This window comes from Cyanistes caeruleus, unplaced genomic scaffold, assembly GCF_971803275.1.
Source record: "Cyanistes caeruleus unplaced genomic scaffold, bCyaCae1.hap1.1 HAP1_SCAFFOLD_94, whole genome shotgun sequence".
Taxonomy (NCBI): Eukaryota; Metazoa; Chordata; class Aves; order Passeriformes; family Paridae; genus Cyanistes; species Cyanistes caeruleus.
The window spans coordinates 695,569-713,193 of NW_028255897.1; the positions used below are offsets into that span (position 1 = coordinate 695,569).

At 53.5% G+C, this 17,625-nt stretch overlaps 2 protein-coding genes across 6 annotated transcripts in view; one reads left to right on the top strand and one right to left on the bottom strand.

The window, feature by feature from the left end:
* LOC147646520 (uncharacterized) overlaps window positions 1–17,625 on the bottom strand; it is a 319,904-nt gene that overhangs the window by 227,012 nt on the left and 75,267 nt on the right. The gene's annotated exons all lie outside the window — the stretch shown is intronic.
* On the top strand, window positions 388–13,929 carry LOC111944206 (uncharacterized). Of its 5 annotated transcripts, none has more exons than XM_086873347.1 (5): window positions 388–509; window positions 8,357–8,510; window positions 11,655–11,763; window positions 12,213–12,294; window positions 12,481–13,929. In XM_086873347.1, the coding sequence occupies exons 4-5, from the start codon at window positions 12,240–12,242 to the stop codon at window positions 13,485–13,487; spliced, it is 1,062 nt and encodes a 353-aa protein (XP_086729473.1). In that variant the 5' UTR covers window positions 388–509; window positions 8,357–8,510; window positions 11,655–11,763; window positions 12,213–12,239; the 3' UTR covers window positions 13,488–13,929. The 5 variants fall into 5 exon arrangements, with proteins under 5 accessions (XP_086729473.1, XP_086729476.1, XP_086729477.1 ...); XM_086873349.1 differs by lacking the exon at window positions 388–509 and adding an exon at window positions 6,447–7,125; XM_086873350.1 differs by lacking the exon at window positions 8,357–8,510.

Below are 17,625 nucleotides of genomic sequence, written 5' to 3' on the forward strand. Positions count from 1 at the left end.
TTTGGGGCAGTTTTCTCCTTTTTGGGAAAAATCCGAGCGATGCACTGAGGCACCTAATTAGAGGTGGGAGAAGTGAGGCTCCAGGGCTTCCCGCTGAGCCGGAGCCACCGAACACCCAGGGCAGGGAAAGGCGGGCCGGGAGCTGCGGAGAACTTTGTTTGTGTTAGGAGCTCAATGGCGGCTCGGGCCGGGCCCGTTCCAGGCCTGTTCCTCATCTCCGCCCTTCCCCTCACACAGCCCGGGGCGGGCCCTGAGAGCGCGGGGCGGGGCTGTGCCGTGTGCAGAGCCCGCCGCTGGCTGCGATTGGCTGCTGCTGCCGTCACTCGTGGCTCTGGCGCGCGCTGATTGGGCAGAGCGGGGAAAAGCCCGGCCCCGCTGGCGCCCCCAGGGCGGCCGTGGGGCAGGAGAGCCGCCATTGCCGGAGCGTCTGTGCGGGCCCGGCAGCGGCGGCAGCGGCCGGAGCCCGGTGAGGCGGCGGCGGAGCTCGGAGGCGGCCCCAGCCATCGCAGGTGGGAGCCGCGCTCGGTTCTGCGGGGGCTCGGGGCTCGCTGCGGGCCCGGGAGGGGGCGGCGGGGGGCTGTGGCGGGTGGCTTGTGCCGTGGCCGGCCCGTGTTGGCCCTGGCGTGAGGGCGCTGCGGGAGCGGCTGCCCGCGGTCTCCTTCCCGCTGGGGCCTCGGCAGGAGCCGGTGCCGGAGCAGCGCTGGCTCGTCCCGGTTCGTGTCGGTAGCCCGGAGGTGGCTGCGCTGTGCCCGGGGCTGGGCGGGCAAATTCCCGGCGCCAGAGGTTTGTGTGGCCAAAGGAGCCCGAGGAGCGGTGTGAGAGTGACTTTATTGCTGCCCAAAGGGAGAGGCCGTGGGGCATTTGCCGTGCGCTCTCTCCAGCTGCTGGAGGACGCGGCCTCGTTTTTGTCCTGATTTTCCCGGCCGCGTGTCCCTGTCCCTTTCCCCACTGGCGGAGGTGCTTGGAAGATTCAGACTTCCCCATCTGCCTCGTGCATGTCCCGGTTAATATGTACCCACCACTTTTGTATAACATCCGATATTGATGGCTCTGTTAAGTCTTTGTTCTTCTGGAAGTTCAGGAATTTAGCGGGACTTTGTCAGAGCAGCGGTCCTTGCCAATTAGTAACATTTTCTGAAAGTGATGCTTTCTCCCATTGCTTCCTTATGTGCAAGTCCCTGGCCCTGTCTGCAAGCAGATTCACTCATTGACTCTGTTTTTTCTTTCCTGGGTGTTCTTTGGTTTTGGGATTGCTCTCAGTGCCCTCATTCGCTGTCCTTTTGTAGCCGTTTGTGGCTCAGGAGGCCTGGCTGCCCCCTGCATCCCCTTGCTCAGCTGCTGAATGAGCTGCACTCAGCAAGGTGTGTGCATGGTGAAAAGGTGAGAGTTGCTGTAGAACATAAGAGGAGAAACTGCATTTGTTTAACCCATGGTCTGCCAGGGAACCACAAAAAAAGTTGCCCATGCCCATCCTTTCCACATATGGACCAGTACATGAGCTCTTTTCTTACATCCTTTGTTATCTGTTTCTCCACTTTTCCTCTGTGATGTATTTGCCAGCAGCAGTTTGAGTCATTTAACTTTGCACAAACTCTGCCTCCTTTTCCTGCTAAAAGATAATCTGACCCCATCCCATGGTGAAATGTTGTGTTCCTCTACTGGGTGGATTGATTGTGAAGAAAGTCAGGAACTGGAGCTGTCTGGTTGGTATTATTTTGAAGACATCCTGTAATCTAATTATGGCATGGAAATGATAAATGGGTTCTCTGGTACCTGATATGAATTCATTAGGGTTCCCAGGGCCTGGTCCATGGTGTTGCAGGATTTGTTCTGGTGGCCATTCATATTTTCCCCATTTTTGGGTGCTCCCTCAAGCCAGGGCTGCATGAATTTTTGGCTTTTCTCTAATTAAATCAGCACATACTTGGATTCCCAACTGATTTCCTTGAACTTGTGGTAGCAAAAAAACCCCAGTGCTCTAATTCACCCTAGATAACCCAGAAAGTGAGAGCACAAGTTGAGGTGGGGAGTGGGATGATTCTCCCCCATTTTTTATAGTGAAATTTTCACAACATTGTCCATTTGCAGTTTTCCTTTGCAGCTTAACCAATTTCTGCTGCAGAGTCAGATATCCTCACCATGGGCTCTGCCTTTAGCTGTGCAAATTCCATCTGTGCCCCCAGGCAGAGCTTGGGGTGAGGGGCAGAGGAATTCAGCCCAATTCCTCCCCCAGGCAGGAACACCCTGGTACATTGTCCAGGCTTTGCCCCAGAGGTGTTAATTTGCATTTCTAAAGCTCCTCTGCTGGCTGCCTGGAATGAAGCTTCTCTTCCAGGGCAGCCATGGGATGACTCACATGGAGGGCTCCCTCCCCCATCTGCTGTTTCTTTGTTGTTTTTTTTAAACAATTTTCTATTAACTGTTTACCTTTTAAAGGGCCGCATTTCAAGGTCTTCTGGTTTTCAAAATGCAGCTTAAAGGTGAACATGGAAAAACCCATACCATAATGTTGCCATCACTAAGAGCCATGCACAAACATAAAAACAAAAATTAGAAAGAAATCAAGTATTTTCTTTTTCTTCTCTTCTGACCAAAAACTGATTCTCACACCCCTGGCCCAAGCAGAACTGACAACAGAAAAGTAGAATTATTACGAAAAATTCTTCTAATGGTGTAATCCATTCACTGAAACTGTGAAAAGCAAAAACTCTCCAACAATGTCTCCAGAGAAATAAGGCATTACTTGATTCTGAACAGAATCATTTCAACCACACATAGGCTGCATGTGCAGAGAAAATCATTCCATGACATGTGAGTTTTACTAGATGTTTCCTAAACTTTATACAGTCTGAACCCATAGAAATCCATTAGTTTAGTGTTCATTGTTTCCAAGGTGTGGAGTTCTTAGTGTTTGGTTTCCTGTTGCACCCGGATTTCTGTGTCTCTGATGTGAATTAGGTCTGCACTCCTGGATTTCCTGCTCAGCCTTTTCCAGATCCCCTTGGATCCCCATTCCTGGGCCCTGGGACCCCCCCGCATCTCCTTCCCCAGCTCCGGGACCCCCTGCAGCCCCTTCTCCTGCACCAACAGCGCCCTGCACCCCCTTTCCCGGGGATCCTCCCCTGCCAGCCCCTGGATCCCCCGGTTCCGTCAGCCCGGGGACCCCCGGAGCCCCATTCCCGGCCATCCCGGGGCACCGCACCCCCAGGCCTCCCTTTCCAGGGAAAGCCGAGCTGGGCACGGGGCTCTCCAGCCGCTCTGGCATTTCTGATCACCCAGAGGAGAGGGAGAGAGCAGCAGAGAGAGAGAGAGAAGGAGATCGGGAATCGGGGCTCGGGCTCCCAGCGCCCGCTCCTGCTCCGCCGGGGCTGGGGAGCCGCAGCCGCAGGAAAAATGGGATCCGCGGATGGCGGGGCTTCCCCCGCTTTGGGCCGAAGCCGGCGGGTTCCAGGCAGAGTTTGGGCGCAGGGCCCGGGAGTTCAGCCCAGTTTGTCCCGGGGGTCCCGCAGTGCGCGGCCGAGGAGGGTCCCGGGGGATCCCGGGAGGGGATCCAGGGGAATTCCCTGGAATTGCCCCGTCCCCTCCCCCCGCGCTCCCTCGGGCACTTTCGCTTCCGCCTTGGCCGCCCTGCGCCGCCGGGATCTGCCCGGCGACCGGTGACGTCACTGCAGCCTCGGGCTGCCACTGGCGGGCAGCAAAGAGCGGCGCCAATGGCGGGGCCGGAGGCGGCTCTGGGGGCGGGGCCGGGGCTGTGGGCGGGGCCGCAGCGGAGCAGCGCGATGGCTCCAGCGCTGGGGCCAGGGGCGCTCCCGGGGGGCGGCGAGAGGTGAGGGGGACCCCGGCACCGGGACTCTTTGATCGCCCATTCCGGAGCGCCGAGGGGCCCCTAAACCCCCATTCCTGGCCGCCGCCATCCCACCGAACCCCCATTCCCGGCCGTGGGGCCCACCCTGCACCCCCTTATCTGGCACCAGGAACGCCTGCACCCCTTTCCCGGCCATCCCGCCTCTCGCAGCCCCCAGAGCCCCCTTCTCCTTCACCCATTTACCCCCCGGACCCCTATTCCTGCCTCTCCCAGCAGCCAGCCCCTCCTTTCCTCAGCACTCAGGACACCCGGGACCCCTATTCCCAGCCATCCCAGCTTTCCCTGCCCTGTCCTGGCAATGGGGACAGCGGGGACCCTTGGAGCTCCCTTTCCTGGGTACAGGAACGCCCTGAACTCCAGCCATGCCACATCTAGCCAGCCCTAGCCTCCCCTCTTGTCACTCCTGGCATCCCCAACTGCCCTTCCCGGCTCTCCCCGTTCCCCCCTTTCCTTCAGCCGTGACCCCCCCGATCCCAAATCTCCAAATGTCCCCCCAGTTCTCCTCTCCCTGCGTTCCCTGCACGCGGCGCTGTCGGAGCCCGGCCCGGGCTTCCCGCAGTCCATGTCCATGGGGTCCCTGGCTGGGATCCCCTTCCAGCGCCGCCGCAGCGAGCGGGGCCGGGCGGAGCCGAGCCGGGATCTTGGGATAGCCAGGGCTGGGATCTTGGGATAGCCAGGGCTGGGATCTTGGGATAGCCAGGGCTGGGATATTGGGATAGCCAGAGCTGGGATATTGGGATAGCCAGGGCTGGGATATTTGGATAGCCAGGGCTGGGATATTGGGATAGCCAGGGCTGGGATATTGGGATAGCCAGGGCTGGGATATTGGGATAGCCAGGGCTGGGATATTGGGATAGCCAGGGCTGGGATATTGGGATAGCCAGGGCTGGGATATTGGGATAGCCAGGGCTGGGATATTGGCATAGCCAGGGCTGGGATATTGGCATAGCCAGGGCTGGGATATTGGCATAGCCAGGGCTGGGATATTGGCATAGCCAGGGCTGGGATCTTGGGATAGCCAGAGCTGGGATATTGGGATAGCCAGAGCTGGGATATTGGGATAGCCAGGGCCGGCACAAGGAGCGGCACCAGCACGGGGCCAGCGCGGAGCTGCAGATGCTGCAGCAGCGGCACAGCCTGAGCGGGGGGAGCCGGGGCTGGGGGATCTGTGGGGCTGCGATGGCAACTGTGGCACCGCCATGGGGATCCCTGAGATCCAGGCTGAGGGATTAACAAATTCCCTGGCTCACAGCTGCAGGGAATGTCTCCGGAAATCTGTCAGATATGGGCGGGAGGCGCTGGAGTGTAAAGGTGGGGAGGGCAAAATTCCCATGGGAATATGGGAATGGGAATGTGGGATTTGGGAGGGCAAAATTTGGGAATGTGGGAATTCGCATGGAAATTCTATGGATGGATCTCAGACATACCATTCCCGTGAGATCTCCATGGATGGATCCCACTGCTGTCCAATTCCCATGGGAATTCTGTAGACGGATCTCACTGCCATGCCATTCCCATGGAATTCCACGGGCAGATCTTCCCATCCCACTGCCATGGGAGCTCCTATCCGGTTCCCCCCCAAACCCATCCTGGGGGTCGCCCTGTTCCTTGCCCTCCCCACCACCCACAAGACTTCTGGGGGTCCCCCCATGACCCACCCAGCCCCCCCAAACTCTTCCTGGTCCCTCTTCTTTCCCCCAAATTGGGAATTCCTGGAAGTCCCTCCGTGTCCCCTCCCCCAGGACTTTGGGGGTCCCACCCGACCTGTCCCTGCACCCCCAGATTTCTTCCACAGCCCCCCTGTGATGGTGGAGGGTGGGGGCCGAGTGCTGGTGCCCCCCTGCCTGCAGCAGATCCAGCGGTGAGGGCAGTTCGGGGGGTCCCTCAGCATTTGGGGTCCCTGGGATTTGGGGTGACCCCCCGGGCCCCCCAGGATCTCCCTGAACACGCTGACGCTGCCCGTGCACAGGGAGAAGGTTCAAACCTGGCATGGGGTCCCCAGCACTGCCACCCGCATTGCCCAGGTACCCCCAAACCTGCCGAGAACCCCCAAAGCCCCCGGGACACCCCAACCTCCCCTGATCCCAAACACATCCCTGGATGCTCCAAAAACTCCCCAAAACCGCAAAACCCCATACAGACATTGAGAAGGTTCATACCTGGCATGGGGTCCCCATGTCCATCACCAGCAGGTTCCCCAAAACAACCTTGAGATCCCAAATTCCACTCCCGGGATCGCCCAAATTCCCTCATCAGGACCCCTGTGAACCCCCTTGGGAACTCCCCAAAAACCACCATGGCCCCAAAACCACCCAGAACTTCCGAAAACCCCCCAGGAAACGCTCACAAAGGTTTATACTCAGCATGGGGACCCCATCACCTTCATCGGCATCACCCAGGTACCCCCAACCCCCTCCCGGGACCCCCAACCCCTCCCGGGCTCCACTGCCGGAACCAACGGGAGCGGTGTTGCCCTTTTAAGAGGAGTTACAGTGGGACCCGACAACACCGGGGGCCCTTAAAGCGGCCATGGTAGAGAGAACCCCCAAAATCCACCCTGGGGGACAAAACATCCCCTACAGGGGCTTGGGGTGGGGACACCCCTAAAAATGTCACTTAAAGCCGTCGTGATCCCCCCTCAAAAGGGGCTTGTGGGGCTGCGGCCGCACAAACACCCTAAAATGGGGAGGAAAAAACACCCCTGTAGTGGTGGGATCCCCCCCAAAAAACCTGAAAAAGAGAAAAACTCCTATTGAGAGGGGCCTGAAGACCCTGAAGGGCCCTGGAAGAGGGACAAGATCCCCTCCTGTGCTGGGGCCTCCCCGAGCCGGGAACTCTCCCGTTCCTGCACTCGGGGGAGCCCCGAACGACGGCGGCTCCTGGGCTGAGCCCCCCTCAGCCGGGGCTGCGGGGGAACTGGGGGGGCTGGGACGGGGCTTGGGGCTCCTGGGGTGAACTGGGGGACCCTCAGTGCTCCCACCTCCCCCTGTTCCCCTGTCCCGCCCCGTTCCCATTGTTCCCCCAAAGCTCCGCTGCCCCCAGCTCGGTTTGGGGGGGACCCAGCCCTTTCCCATCGTGTCCCGGCCCGGCCCCGCTCACCCGAGGGCTCCGAACCACGCCCAGGGACAGAGGAGGGACAGAGGAGGAGGAAGAGGAGAAGCAGGAGGAGAAAGAGCTGGAGCAGGCAGAGGAGGCTCCACCTGCGCTCCCCGCTCTCTGCATCTGCAGCTCCTTCGGGACCATCGCCCCCCATCCCGCAGGTGCCCGGGGAGGGGGAGCTCGCCCCAAATCCCCCGGGGCTCCCTGGCTTTGGGGTTTTTGGGGGGGATGTTTGGGGATGGCAGGGCTCCAGAGCCGAGCCGCAGATGCCCCTCGGGGGCACCCCGGGGGTCCCCGGGAGGTGTTTTTGGGGGGTCCCGGTGGCGGTGGCGGCAGAGCCCCGGCAAAGGGGCCGGGGGGATGCGGGTCCGGCATGGCCGGGAAAGGGGTTCGGGGCTCCCGGTGCCGGCAGTGGCTGCTCCCAGCATTGCCCAGTTGCTCACCCCGTGTGGCTCCAGTTTCCTCGGCAGCAGGAAGAGCCAAATCACTCCCAGTCATTCCCTATTAGAGTACAATTTGTCTCCATTTTATCCCATTTTTCCACATTTTTATCCCATTTTTGCTCTGTTTTTTCTAATTTTTCCTCATTTTCATAACAATTTTCCCAATTTTTATCCTATTTTTTATTTTTCCCCAATTTTCCCCCTTTTTTTTCCTTTTTCCCTCAATTTCCCTTTTTTATCTCATTTGTCCTCATTTTTTCCCAGTTTTTCTGATTTTTTTCCTATTTTTCCTCCATTTTTACTCAAATCGTTCCCCATGTTTTCCTATTTTTCCCATTTTTTTTTTCCGTTTTTAATCTATTATTTCCCCATTTTACCCTATTTTTGCTCCATTTTCTCCCAGTTTTTCCCCCATGTTTACTCCTATTTTCCCCAATTTCTACCATTTTTCCCCCATTTTTGCCTCCTCTTTACCATTTTTATTCCCATTTTTATCCCAGTTTTCCTTATACCCCCCCCCCCCCCATTTTTATCCTGGTTTTATCTCATTATTCCACAATTTTATCCTAATTTTCTTCCCTTTCTTTCTCCCATTTTTCCCAATTTTTCCTCCATTTCCATCTCATTTTCCTCAAATTTTTCCTATTTTTATCCCATTTTTTCCCTATTTTTTCCCCATTTTTCCCTATTTTCCTCTATTTTGCTCCATTTTTCCTCCCATTTTTCTCACTTTTCCCCCATATTTTTGTAGTTTTCCCCAACTTTTCCCCATTCTTCCTCAATTTCTATCTTATTTTTCCCCATTTCCCATTATCTTCGCCATTTAATTATCTCAAAAATTGAAATTTGGGGGATAAATAGAAATTTTGGTGGGAAAAAAGGGTGCTTTGGGGGCAAAACTCCATGAATTTGAATCACAGCTTTCCCGTGATTTTTCCATGCTTTCCAGCTGGAAGGAGGCGTGGGATTCATCTGAACATTCTGGAAGCTGGAATAGGGCCAGGCTATCAACCTTCCCAAAAATTTTGACCAGCTCATCTGAAATTCCACCTTTCCCCTCTCCCTGGATTCCCAGATCTGGAAATTCTTCTACAACCTCCCAGGCACGCAATTCCCAAAATTCCATGGAAAAATGGGATAGGGGGATTTCATCCTGTTCTTTTCCTGATTTTCCCCAATTTTTTTCTCTCTTTGTTTTTTTTCTTATTTTTTCCTGATTTTTCCCTCATTTTCCCCTGAATTTTTCCCATTTTTTTCCCCATTTTTTCCTGATTTTTTCCTCTTCTTTTCCCAAAGTTTTCTGTCTTTTTCCCAACTTTTTCTCCAATTTTTCTGTAATTTTTCTGGTTTTTCCCATTTTTTTCACGATTTTTTCCCCTGTTTTACCCATTTTCTTTTCCTGATTTTCCTGCAATTTTTTTCTTTTTCTTTTTTTTTTTTTTTTATTTTTTTCCCTGATTTTTTTCAGGTTTTATTCCCTTTTTCTTTTCCTGATTTTTTTCCTCATTTTTCAAACAATTTTTCTCGAATATTTTTAAAATTTTTTTCCTGATTTTTCCCTCTGATTTGTCCCAATATTTCCCCTTTTTTTTCCTATTTTTTCCTGATTTTTTCCTGTTTGTTTCCTTGATATTTCTTGGTTTTTTCCCAATTTTTTTCCCATTTTTCCAAAGTTTTTTCCCTCACTTTCTTTTCATGATTTTGTCCTTGATTTGTTTCCTTGATTTTCCCCATTTTTTTCCCAGTCTTCTTCCTCTTTCTTTTTCTGATTTCTCCCTGTTTTTTCCCAATTCTTTTCCTAAATTTTTTTCTTGATTTTTCCCCGTTTTTTCCTGACTTTTCCCTCTTCTTTTCGCAATTTATTCCTCATCGTTCCCCGATTTTTTTCACAATTTGTCCCTGATTTTTCCCTGTATTTCCTAATTTTTTTACTGATTTTTCCTAATTTTTTCCAGGTTTCTTCCCTCTTTTCTTGATTTTACCCAATTTTTTCTCAATATTTTTCCTGATTTTCCCTTATTTTTTTTCATAATATTTTCAATGATTTTTTTTTTATTTTCCTGATTTTTTTTTTCCAATTTTTTCCCATTTTTTTTCTCAAACTTTTCCTTGATTTTTGTGTTTTTTCCTTTTTTTCCCATTTTTTTCCAGATTTTTCCCTTATCCTTTCCCTAATTTTTCTGGTTTTCCTCAATTCTTTCCTGATTTTTTTTCATTATTTTTTTTCTGATTTTTCCAGATATTTTTATCCTTTTCCATTTCATTTCCCTGATTTTCCCGTGATTTTCCTTTTTTTCCACATTTTTTCTCTGATTTTTTCCCAATTATTTTCCAGATTTTTTTGCAATTTTTTTTCTCAAATATTTTTGGTTTTTCCTTCATTTTTCCAATATTTTTCCTAATTTTTTCCTGATTTTTCCCAGGGTCTTTTCGGCTTTCTTTTCCTGATATTTTCCCTGATTTCTCACAATTTTTCAAAATTTTTTTCATGTATTTCCCACTTTTTTCTGATTCTTCTCTTTTCCTTTTCCAATTAGTTTCTAGCTTTTTCCCAATTTCTTCTCAAATTTTCCTAGTTTTTACCTGATTTTTCCTGTGATTTTTCCTATTTCTTTCCAGATTTTATTCCTCTTTCTTTTATGGATCTTCCCCAGTTTTTCCAAGTTCTTTCCCAGTTTTTTTCCTGATTTCCCCAATATTCTTTCCAATTTTCCCTGGTTTTTCCTGATTTTTCCCCCATTTTTTCTGATTTTTCCCAAATTTTTTTCCACTTTCTTTTCCTGACTTTTTTCCCCAATTTTTCCCCATTTTTTCCTTGAGTTTTCTCTTTTTTTCCCCCCAAATTTTTCCTGGTTTTCCCCAATTTTTTCAAATTTTCTCATTTTTCCCAAATTTTTCCCAATTTTTTCCTGATTTTCCCCTGATGTTTTTGGATTTCACCCTGATACTTTTCTGGTTTTTCCCTGAATTTTCCCTTCCATTTTCCTTGAATTTATCCTGGGTTTTTTTCCATTTTTTCCCCAATTTTCCAGTTTCCTTCACACTCCCAGTCTAATCCCAGTCACAATCTAATCCCAGTCACTCCCAGTCTGATCCCAGTCACTCCCAGTATGAGGCCAGTGGCCCCCAGTTGCTCCCTGTCAGTGCCAGTGTGACCCCAGTAGCCTCCAGTGTGATCCCTGGGACTCCCTGTCTCTCCCAGTATATCCCAGTCAGCCCCAGCACGCTCCCAGTCATTCCCAGCTCCTCCCAGTTGCTCTCAGCATGATCCCAGTTGTTCCCAGCCACTCCCAGTCAATCCCAGTATGACTCCAGTCACCCTCAGTGGGATCCCAGTCTCAGCCAGCATGGACCCAGCTGCTCCCAGTATGATTCCAGTATGATGTCAGTACACATCCAATACAGTTCCAGTCATTGCCAGTGTGATCGCAGGATGATCCCAGTCCAAACCAGTCCCTGCCAGTGCTGCCACTCCTGGGATCCCCCAGCCCTCTCTGTGTTCCCCCCTCCCACATCTCCCCAGAGGAGCCCCAAGGGCTGGCAGTCCCCAGCCAGGGTCCCCAGCCAGCCCCAGGTTGGATCTGCAGCCCCCAATTTTCCCAGTTTCCCTCTCCTTTTCCCCGGGCCGGGTTCCCCCCGTCCCCAGCGGGTGGGAGCAGCGGAGAGCCCCGCGCTGCCCATCCCGACCTGTCCCGGCTCCATCCCCGCTCCTGCCGTGGGCTGTGAGGGGTTTGGGAACGGGGCACCGAGGGTGTCACTGCTCCTGGGGGAGGAGGGAGGAAGAAGGAGAGTGAGAAGGGATGGAAGCAGGAGAAGGACCTGGCATTAGGGAGGAGAAGAAGGGATGGAAGGGGAGGAGAGGGAGGAAGATGTTGGAAATACTCCACAAACCCCTTCATTCTTGTCCCCCATGGGGATGTGTCTGCCCTTCACAGAACACGGGTGGGAAGGGGTCTCAAAATATATCCAACATGGACCTAAGGTATTTTAGACAAAGAAAGGTCAGACTTACGAGGCGTGGTCCTGGGTTCATTGTATGTGGAGCGCCCGGAGCAAGAAAGAGGCTGAGATTCCTCGGGTGCTGTCTCTTAAACTTGGGGGAGGGGGTGGCCAGGGGATACAGGGGGGTTACAGCCAATGGGATGGGGAAAAGAAAAGGGAGGGTAGGTAGGGACTGACCTTATACAACACCAAGGGTGAGTTCTTCCCTTGGGACATACCATAATTGTTTAAATGAACTTCAACAGGAAGAGGAGGGACAAAGAAGGATCAGGGAAAGGAGAAGGAACCAAGAGGTCAAGAACTCCCTGAATTTACAGTCCCCCAGCTGTGGGATCATCACCCCCCACGCCACAGGTGACCAGGGAGGGGGAGCTCAGCCCAGATGTCCTGGGGGGTCCCTGGGTTGGGTTTTTTGAGAGGGGATATTTGCGACTTAATGACTGCAAAGCTGAGTGGAAAATGCCCCTTGGGGGGACCCTGGGGGTCCCAGCATCCCTAAGTGGGGAGATGGAAATGGGGTGAGCTTTTCAGATTCCTGGCACTCCCAGCAGCCTGGGGAAGGCAGGGATTGAGTAAACAGGGGACCCCCAATACAAGCGTGACCCCCAGCAGCTGGGACGGGGGGAACCTCTGAACACCAAGGGGAAAGACCAGAGATGGGGAATTCCTGGGAGACATTTTCAGGGCTGAATCTTGGTGTTTGGGAGGTTTTTATGGATAGCTTGTGATTTCTAAAGATGGACTTGGGCAGGAGGAACCCCCTATTCCAATGTGCTCATAAACTGTATTTTTCCTCAAACCAGGATTTCCCATTCCCAAACCTTGGCCAGATGGAGAAGGAGGCTGCTGTGAGGAAGAGGAAGATGCCCCAGGACACCCAGGCAGGTGAGGAGGAAGTCAGTGCCCCTTTCCCCCTCTCTCCTGCTCCATCTCCCAGCCCAGCCTGGCCCCCGGCTGCAGAACAACCCCGCTGCCGACGCCGTCCTGCCGGGGACGCACTGGGGGGATCTCCTTCCCCTTCCCTCTGGCACGGAGGCAAATCCCATCCTCTCCTTGTCCTTCCTCCCCCAGACAAGAAGCTAAGAGTGGAGACCAGGGAGTACAAATCCCTGCGGCACAACCTCATGGAAGAGGCCACTGTGAGCAGCTCTACGGTGCCGGAATCCAATGGGGAGGAAAATCCCCAGAGATCCCGCAGGAGGAGGGGCTCCAAAGCCATCCCAGGGTGCTCTGAGGAGGAAAGACCCACCCTGTGCCGGGAAGACGGGCAGAGATCCAGCCGGGGCTCTGAGCTGGTGGTCCATGAGCAGCTTCAGGATGGGGAGAAGCCCTACAAGTGCTTGGAGTGTGGGAAGAGCTTCAGCCAGAGCAACCAACTGATCCGCCACCAGATGATCCACACTGGGGAATGGCCCTACGAGTGTGGGGAATGTGGGAAGGGCTTCAGCTGCAGCTCCCACCTCATCATCCACCAGCGCATCCACACAGGAGAGAGGCCCTACGAGTGTCCTGAGTGTGGGAAGAGGTTTCAGACCAGCCCCCATCTCCTCGTGCACCAGCGGATTCACACGGATGAGAGGCCCTTCCGCTGCCCTGACTGTGGGGAGGGCTTCAAGCGAAACTCCACCCTCATCACCCACCGGCGCATCCACACTGGGGAGAGGCCCTATGAGTGTGGGGAATGTGGGAAGAGCTTCAGCCAGAGGTCCCACCTGACCATCCACCAGAGGATCCACACTAGGGAACAGCCCTATGAGTGTGGGGAGTGTAGGATGACCTTCAGCCAGAGGTCTCAGCTGACCATCCACCAGATGATCCACACTGGGGAGAGGCCCTACGAGTGTCCCGAGTGTGGGAAGAGGTTTTGGACCAGCTCCAGTCTCCTCGTGCACCTGCGGATTCACACGGATGAGAGGCCCTTCCGCTGCCCTGACTGCAGGAAGGGCTTCAAGCACAACTCCACCCTTGTCAGGCACCGGCGCATCCACACTGGGGAGAGGCCTTATGAGTGTCCCCAGTGTGGGAAGTGCTTCAGCCAGAGCTCTACCTTAACCAAACACCAGTGGAGGCACCAGTAAGGGAAACCCTGTGATTGCCCCGAGGTGCAGAAAGAGCTTTCTCCACAGCTCCAGCCTCATCCCTGCTTGGAGGACCAACTTTGGAAGTGACCTGGTGATTCATGTTCCCTGTGATCCATGCTGGGAAGACACCTGTACCTCTTCCTGCCCATGGCAATGTCATGATGTGGGATCAAGGAATGCAAGAGTCTCATCATGGCCCTGTCATTATATTCAATCCCATCTCAGGTCATTGCCAGGGGCCGGAAAAGGACTCCCTCTCTCTCACCAGAGAAGGGTGTCCTTTCTTGGCAGGAGGAAATACATGGCCAGGAAGAGTCAGTTGGTGGTGTTGTAGTTTTCCCTGTGAATGGTTTGTCTTATCCTTTCTGCTACCAAAATTGTTTCTGTTCCCGTTTGTTCCTTATCTCGTTGCTGTTCTCAATAAATTGTTCTTATCCCAGCCTGGGATCTTTGCCTTTTGTGCTTTCCATGGGAGGTGGGAGGGAAGCGAGCGGCAGCGCGGTTTCAGCAGGAGCAGGAAATTGGGGAATGCCATTCCTGAAGCCCAGCCCATGGAAACCGAGCATCCCAGCTGGTGCCAGGCCTGGTTGCCATGGCAGCAGCCTTGGGAGCGGGTCCCTGGCTGGGGGCTGCAGGAACCTCTTCCCTCTGGTGCCCAGGGACAGGAGTGGAGGGAGCGGCTGGAGCGGAGGCGGGCAGGTTTAGGCTGGATGTGAGGAAAAGGTTTTTCCTGCGAGGCTGCTGGGGCACTGAACAGGCTCCCCAGGGAAGGCTCCCAGCTCCAGGGCTGGCTGAGCTCCAGCAGCGTTTGGCCTTTAAGGATGTCATTAGGTCATGCAGAAAGAAAAGCAGAGAGGTGAAAGCTCAATTAGAGCTTAACATGGCTGCTTCTATGAAGGATAATAAATATGTTTTTAGAAATACATGAATGGCAAAAGGAAGGCCATGGACAACCTCCATTCCTTATTGGGGGGGATATGGAAACCAAAGATGAGGAAAAGGCTGAGGTACTTAACCCCTTCTTTGCCTCAGTTTTCAACATTAAGACAGGATTTCCTCAGGACAAGTGTTCTCCTGAGCTGGTAGATGGGGACAGGGAGCAGAGCAGCCCCCTGTAATCCAGGAGGAAGCAGTCAGAGACCTGCTGAGCCACTCAGATGCTCACAGGTGGATGGGATGGGATGGGATCGATGCTAGGGGGATGAGGGAGCTGGTGGATGAGCTCCCCAAGCTGCTCTCCATCATTTCTCCTCATCAGTCCTGGCTCACTGGGGAGGTCCCAGAGGACTGGAGGTGCCAGTGTGAGCCCATCCCCAAGAAGGGCTGGCAGGAGGCTCTGGGGAACTGCAGGCCTGTCAGCCTGAGCTCGGTGCCTGGTGAGATTTTGGAACAGATCCCCTTGAGTGCCATCACACGGCACCTCCAGGATGGCCCAGGGCTCAGACCCAGCCAGCGTGGCTTTAGGAGGGGCAGGTCCTGCCTGACCAACCTGATCTCCTTTTATAACCAGCTGACCCGCCTGGTGGGTGCGGGAAAGGCTCTGGATGTGTCGAGCTGGACTTGAGCAAGGCCTTGGACACGGAGAGCCGCAGCATTCCCTGGAAAAGCTGCAGCCCACGGCTTGGACAGGAGCACTCTTTGCTGGCTGCAGAACTGGCTGGAGGCCGGGCCCAGAGAGTGGTGGGGATGGTGCTGCATCCAGCTGGTGTCCAGTCCCTGGTGGTGTCCCCAGGGATCTGTGCTGGGCCCAGGCCTGGTTAATATCTTCACTGAGGGTCTGGCTGAGGGGGTCGAGTCCAGCACTCACAAACTGCAGATGACACCAAGCTGGCTGCGAGTGGGGATCTGCTGGAGGGCAGGACAAGGAGACACAGCCTTGAGCTGCACCAGGGCAGGTTTAGGCTGGACAATAGGAAGGAGTTCTTCCCAGAAAGGCTGATTGGGAATTGGAATGGGCTGGCCAGGGGGAGGTGACAGGGTCACTGTCCCTCTCCAGTGGTCTGGGGGAGTGACATCAATCTCTGTGCAATAACTGCTTTTGCTTTAAAACAATTGCTTCAAAATTGCTTCCTATTACACCCTGAGTGTCTGTGCTGGTTTTGTATTAGCTGATACTTGGTGAGGAGGGAAGAAGTCACCCACAGAAATGATTTTTCTAGGAAGGGGCTGCTAAGATCTTCCTCAGTGCTTAGCAAAACCAATAGCTGGCTGGCTCTGAGAATTGACAACCTATTAAACCATTTAGAAGCTGTATCCTCCTGTGTGAAATCCACATTTTAAAGACAGGCAAGCCCCGGAAAGCTCTCTGTTGTTTCCAGCTGTGAAGAGTTAACTGGGTGCTGGTCAGGCCGGCCCTGCTCCAGCCTGGCCTGCACCGAGCCGGGCTCCGCCAGGCCCCGGGAGCGGCTCTGGGCTGGGCCAGGCCCCTTCACCACGGCCCGCGCGGCCCCAGCGGCTGCCGGGCACAGGGAGGGGAAGCCATCGGCCCGCAGCTGGGATTGAAGGGAGCAGGGGCCTGGGACCAGCCATGTGGGCAGAACAGCCACCACTGCTCTGGCCGGGCCCCCTGAGATCTTGGCACAGCCCCAGCGCTGCCTGAAATCCATCACCGTGACTGCTTCGGCCACTGCCCGGCAGAAACCATCATGAGCATCTGCAGGTCTGGGTGAGATTTGAACTCTTTCTGTGCACAGATGAGACCTGCAGACCTCCATCCTCCCCTTGGGTGAGAGAAAAGGACAGAGTGAGAGACTAATGCCAGAAGTATGGTAGGCTACACCTGTCTTCATGTATCATTGAATTAGAGAAAAACTCTCTCCAGGGCAAATTATGCAACACTTCGCCTCACAGTCCACCAGTCTTAATTACAATGAGTGGTAGATCTTAATTACAATCCAATTAGAGCATATCGACGTTGTATGAACGGCAAGAAGAATTTGCTTGTCAACAGATGAATATGTCCCACTCAAGAATGAACAAAATCTACTTTTACTTGGAAGAAAGGAGACATGGAGCAATGCAGTATTTGGGTTTTATCCAGTGATAAATGGGGCAAGAAGTTGTAACAACTCACCTGTTTTACAGAACACAAGTACTGATACAGCCAATAGTGCACCCACATTGAAGGGATCTTCAGGACATTCCTTTATTTCTTAACAAGGAATGGGCAGCAAAATGCTGGCATTTATCTGAACTGGAAGCCATGTTCCTCTCCTGTTTCTCCTTGAGCACACTGTTCTCTGCAGACTTCACTGTGCAGCCCATCAATCCTCTCTTGGCCAACAGCTAAATGGCACAACTACCAAAACACAGGTGCCAGCATCATCACCCCAGCATTATTCCAGCACTGCTTTGCTGGTGCACAGCAGCACAGAATGGCTTGGCTTGGAAGGGACATTTAAAGGCCATCTAGTCCAGTGCCCTGCAGAGAGCAGGGACACCTTTGGATCAGGTTGCTCAGAGCATGAGCTTGAATGTCAGCAGGGATGGATGCGCACCTCTCTGGGCAACCTGTGCCAGGGTTTCAAAACCCACAGTGTAAAAAATGTCTTTCTTATGTCTAGTCTGAATCTACCATCTTTTAGCTTGAAAACATTCCCCTTCAGTCTTGTCACAACAGGCCCTACTAAAAATTCTGTCCTGTCTTTTTTACAAGCCCCCTTAAAGTACTGAAAGGGAGCAATCAGGTCTCCTTGGAGCCTTCTCCCTTCCAGGCTGAACACCCCCAGCTATCCCAGCCTGTCTCCAAAGCAGAGGGGCTCCAGCCCTCAGAGCATTTTGTCCCTCCTCTGGACCAGCTCCAACAGGACCATGTCCTTCCTGTGTTGGACACCCAGAGGTGGATGCAGTACTCCAGGTGGGCTCGCAGCAGAGCAGAGGGGTGGTGGAATCACCTCCTTCAAGCTGCTGGGCAGCCTCCTTTGGGGGCACATGGCTGGCTCATGTCCAGCCACTCACCTTGCAGCAGCCACAAGTCCTTCTCAGCAGGGCTGCTCTCCATCCCTTCATCCCCCAGCCTGTGAGATCAGCTGGGCTGGGACCCTGTCATAGCCCTTGGACAGAGCTGCTGGGCAGGATGAGGTCCCTGGTGAAGAAGGCAGATCCCACTCCCCACACAATTCCACCCTGACCATGA

Bases quoted from the DNA above. Each gene is read 5' to 3' on its own strand.
- LOC111944206 (XM_086873347.1), top strand. From the start codon at position 12,240: ATGGAGAAGGAGGCTGCTGTGAGGAAGAGGAAGATGCCCCAGGACACC. The intron at 12,295-12,480 runs GTGAGGAGGAAG...TTCCTCCCCCAG, and splicing joins GCCCCAGGACACCCAGGCAG to ACAAGAAGCTAAGAGTGGAG.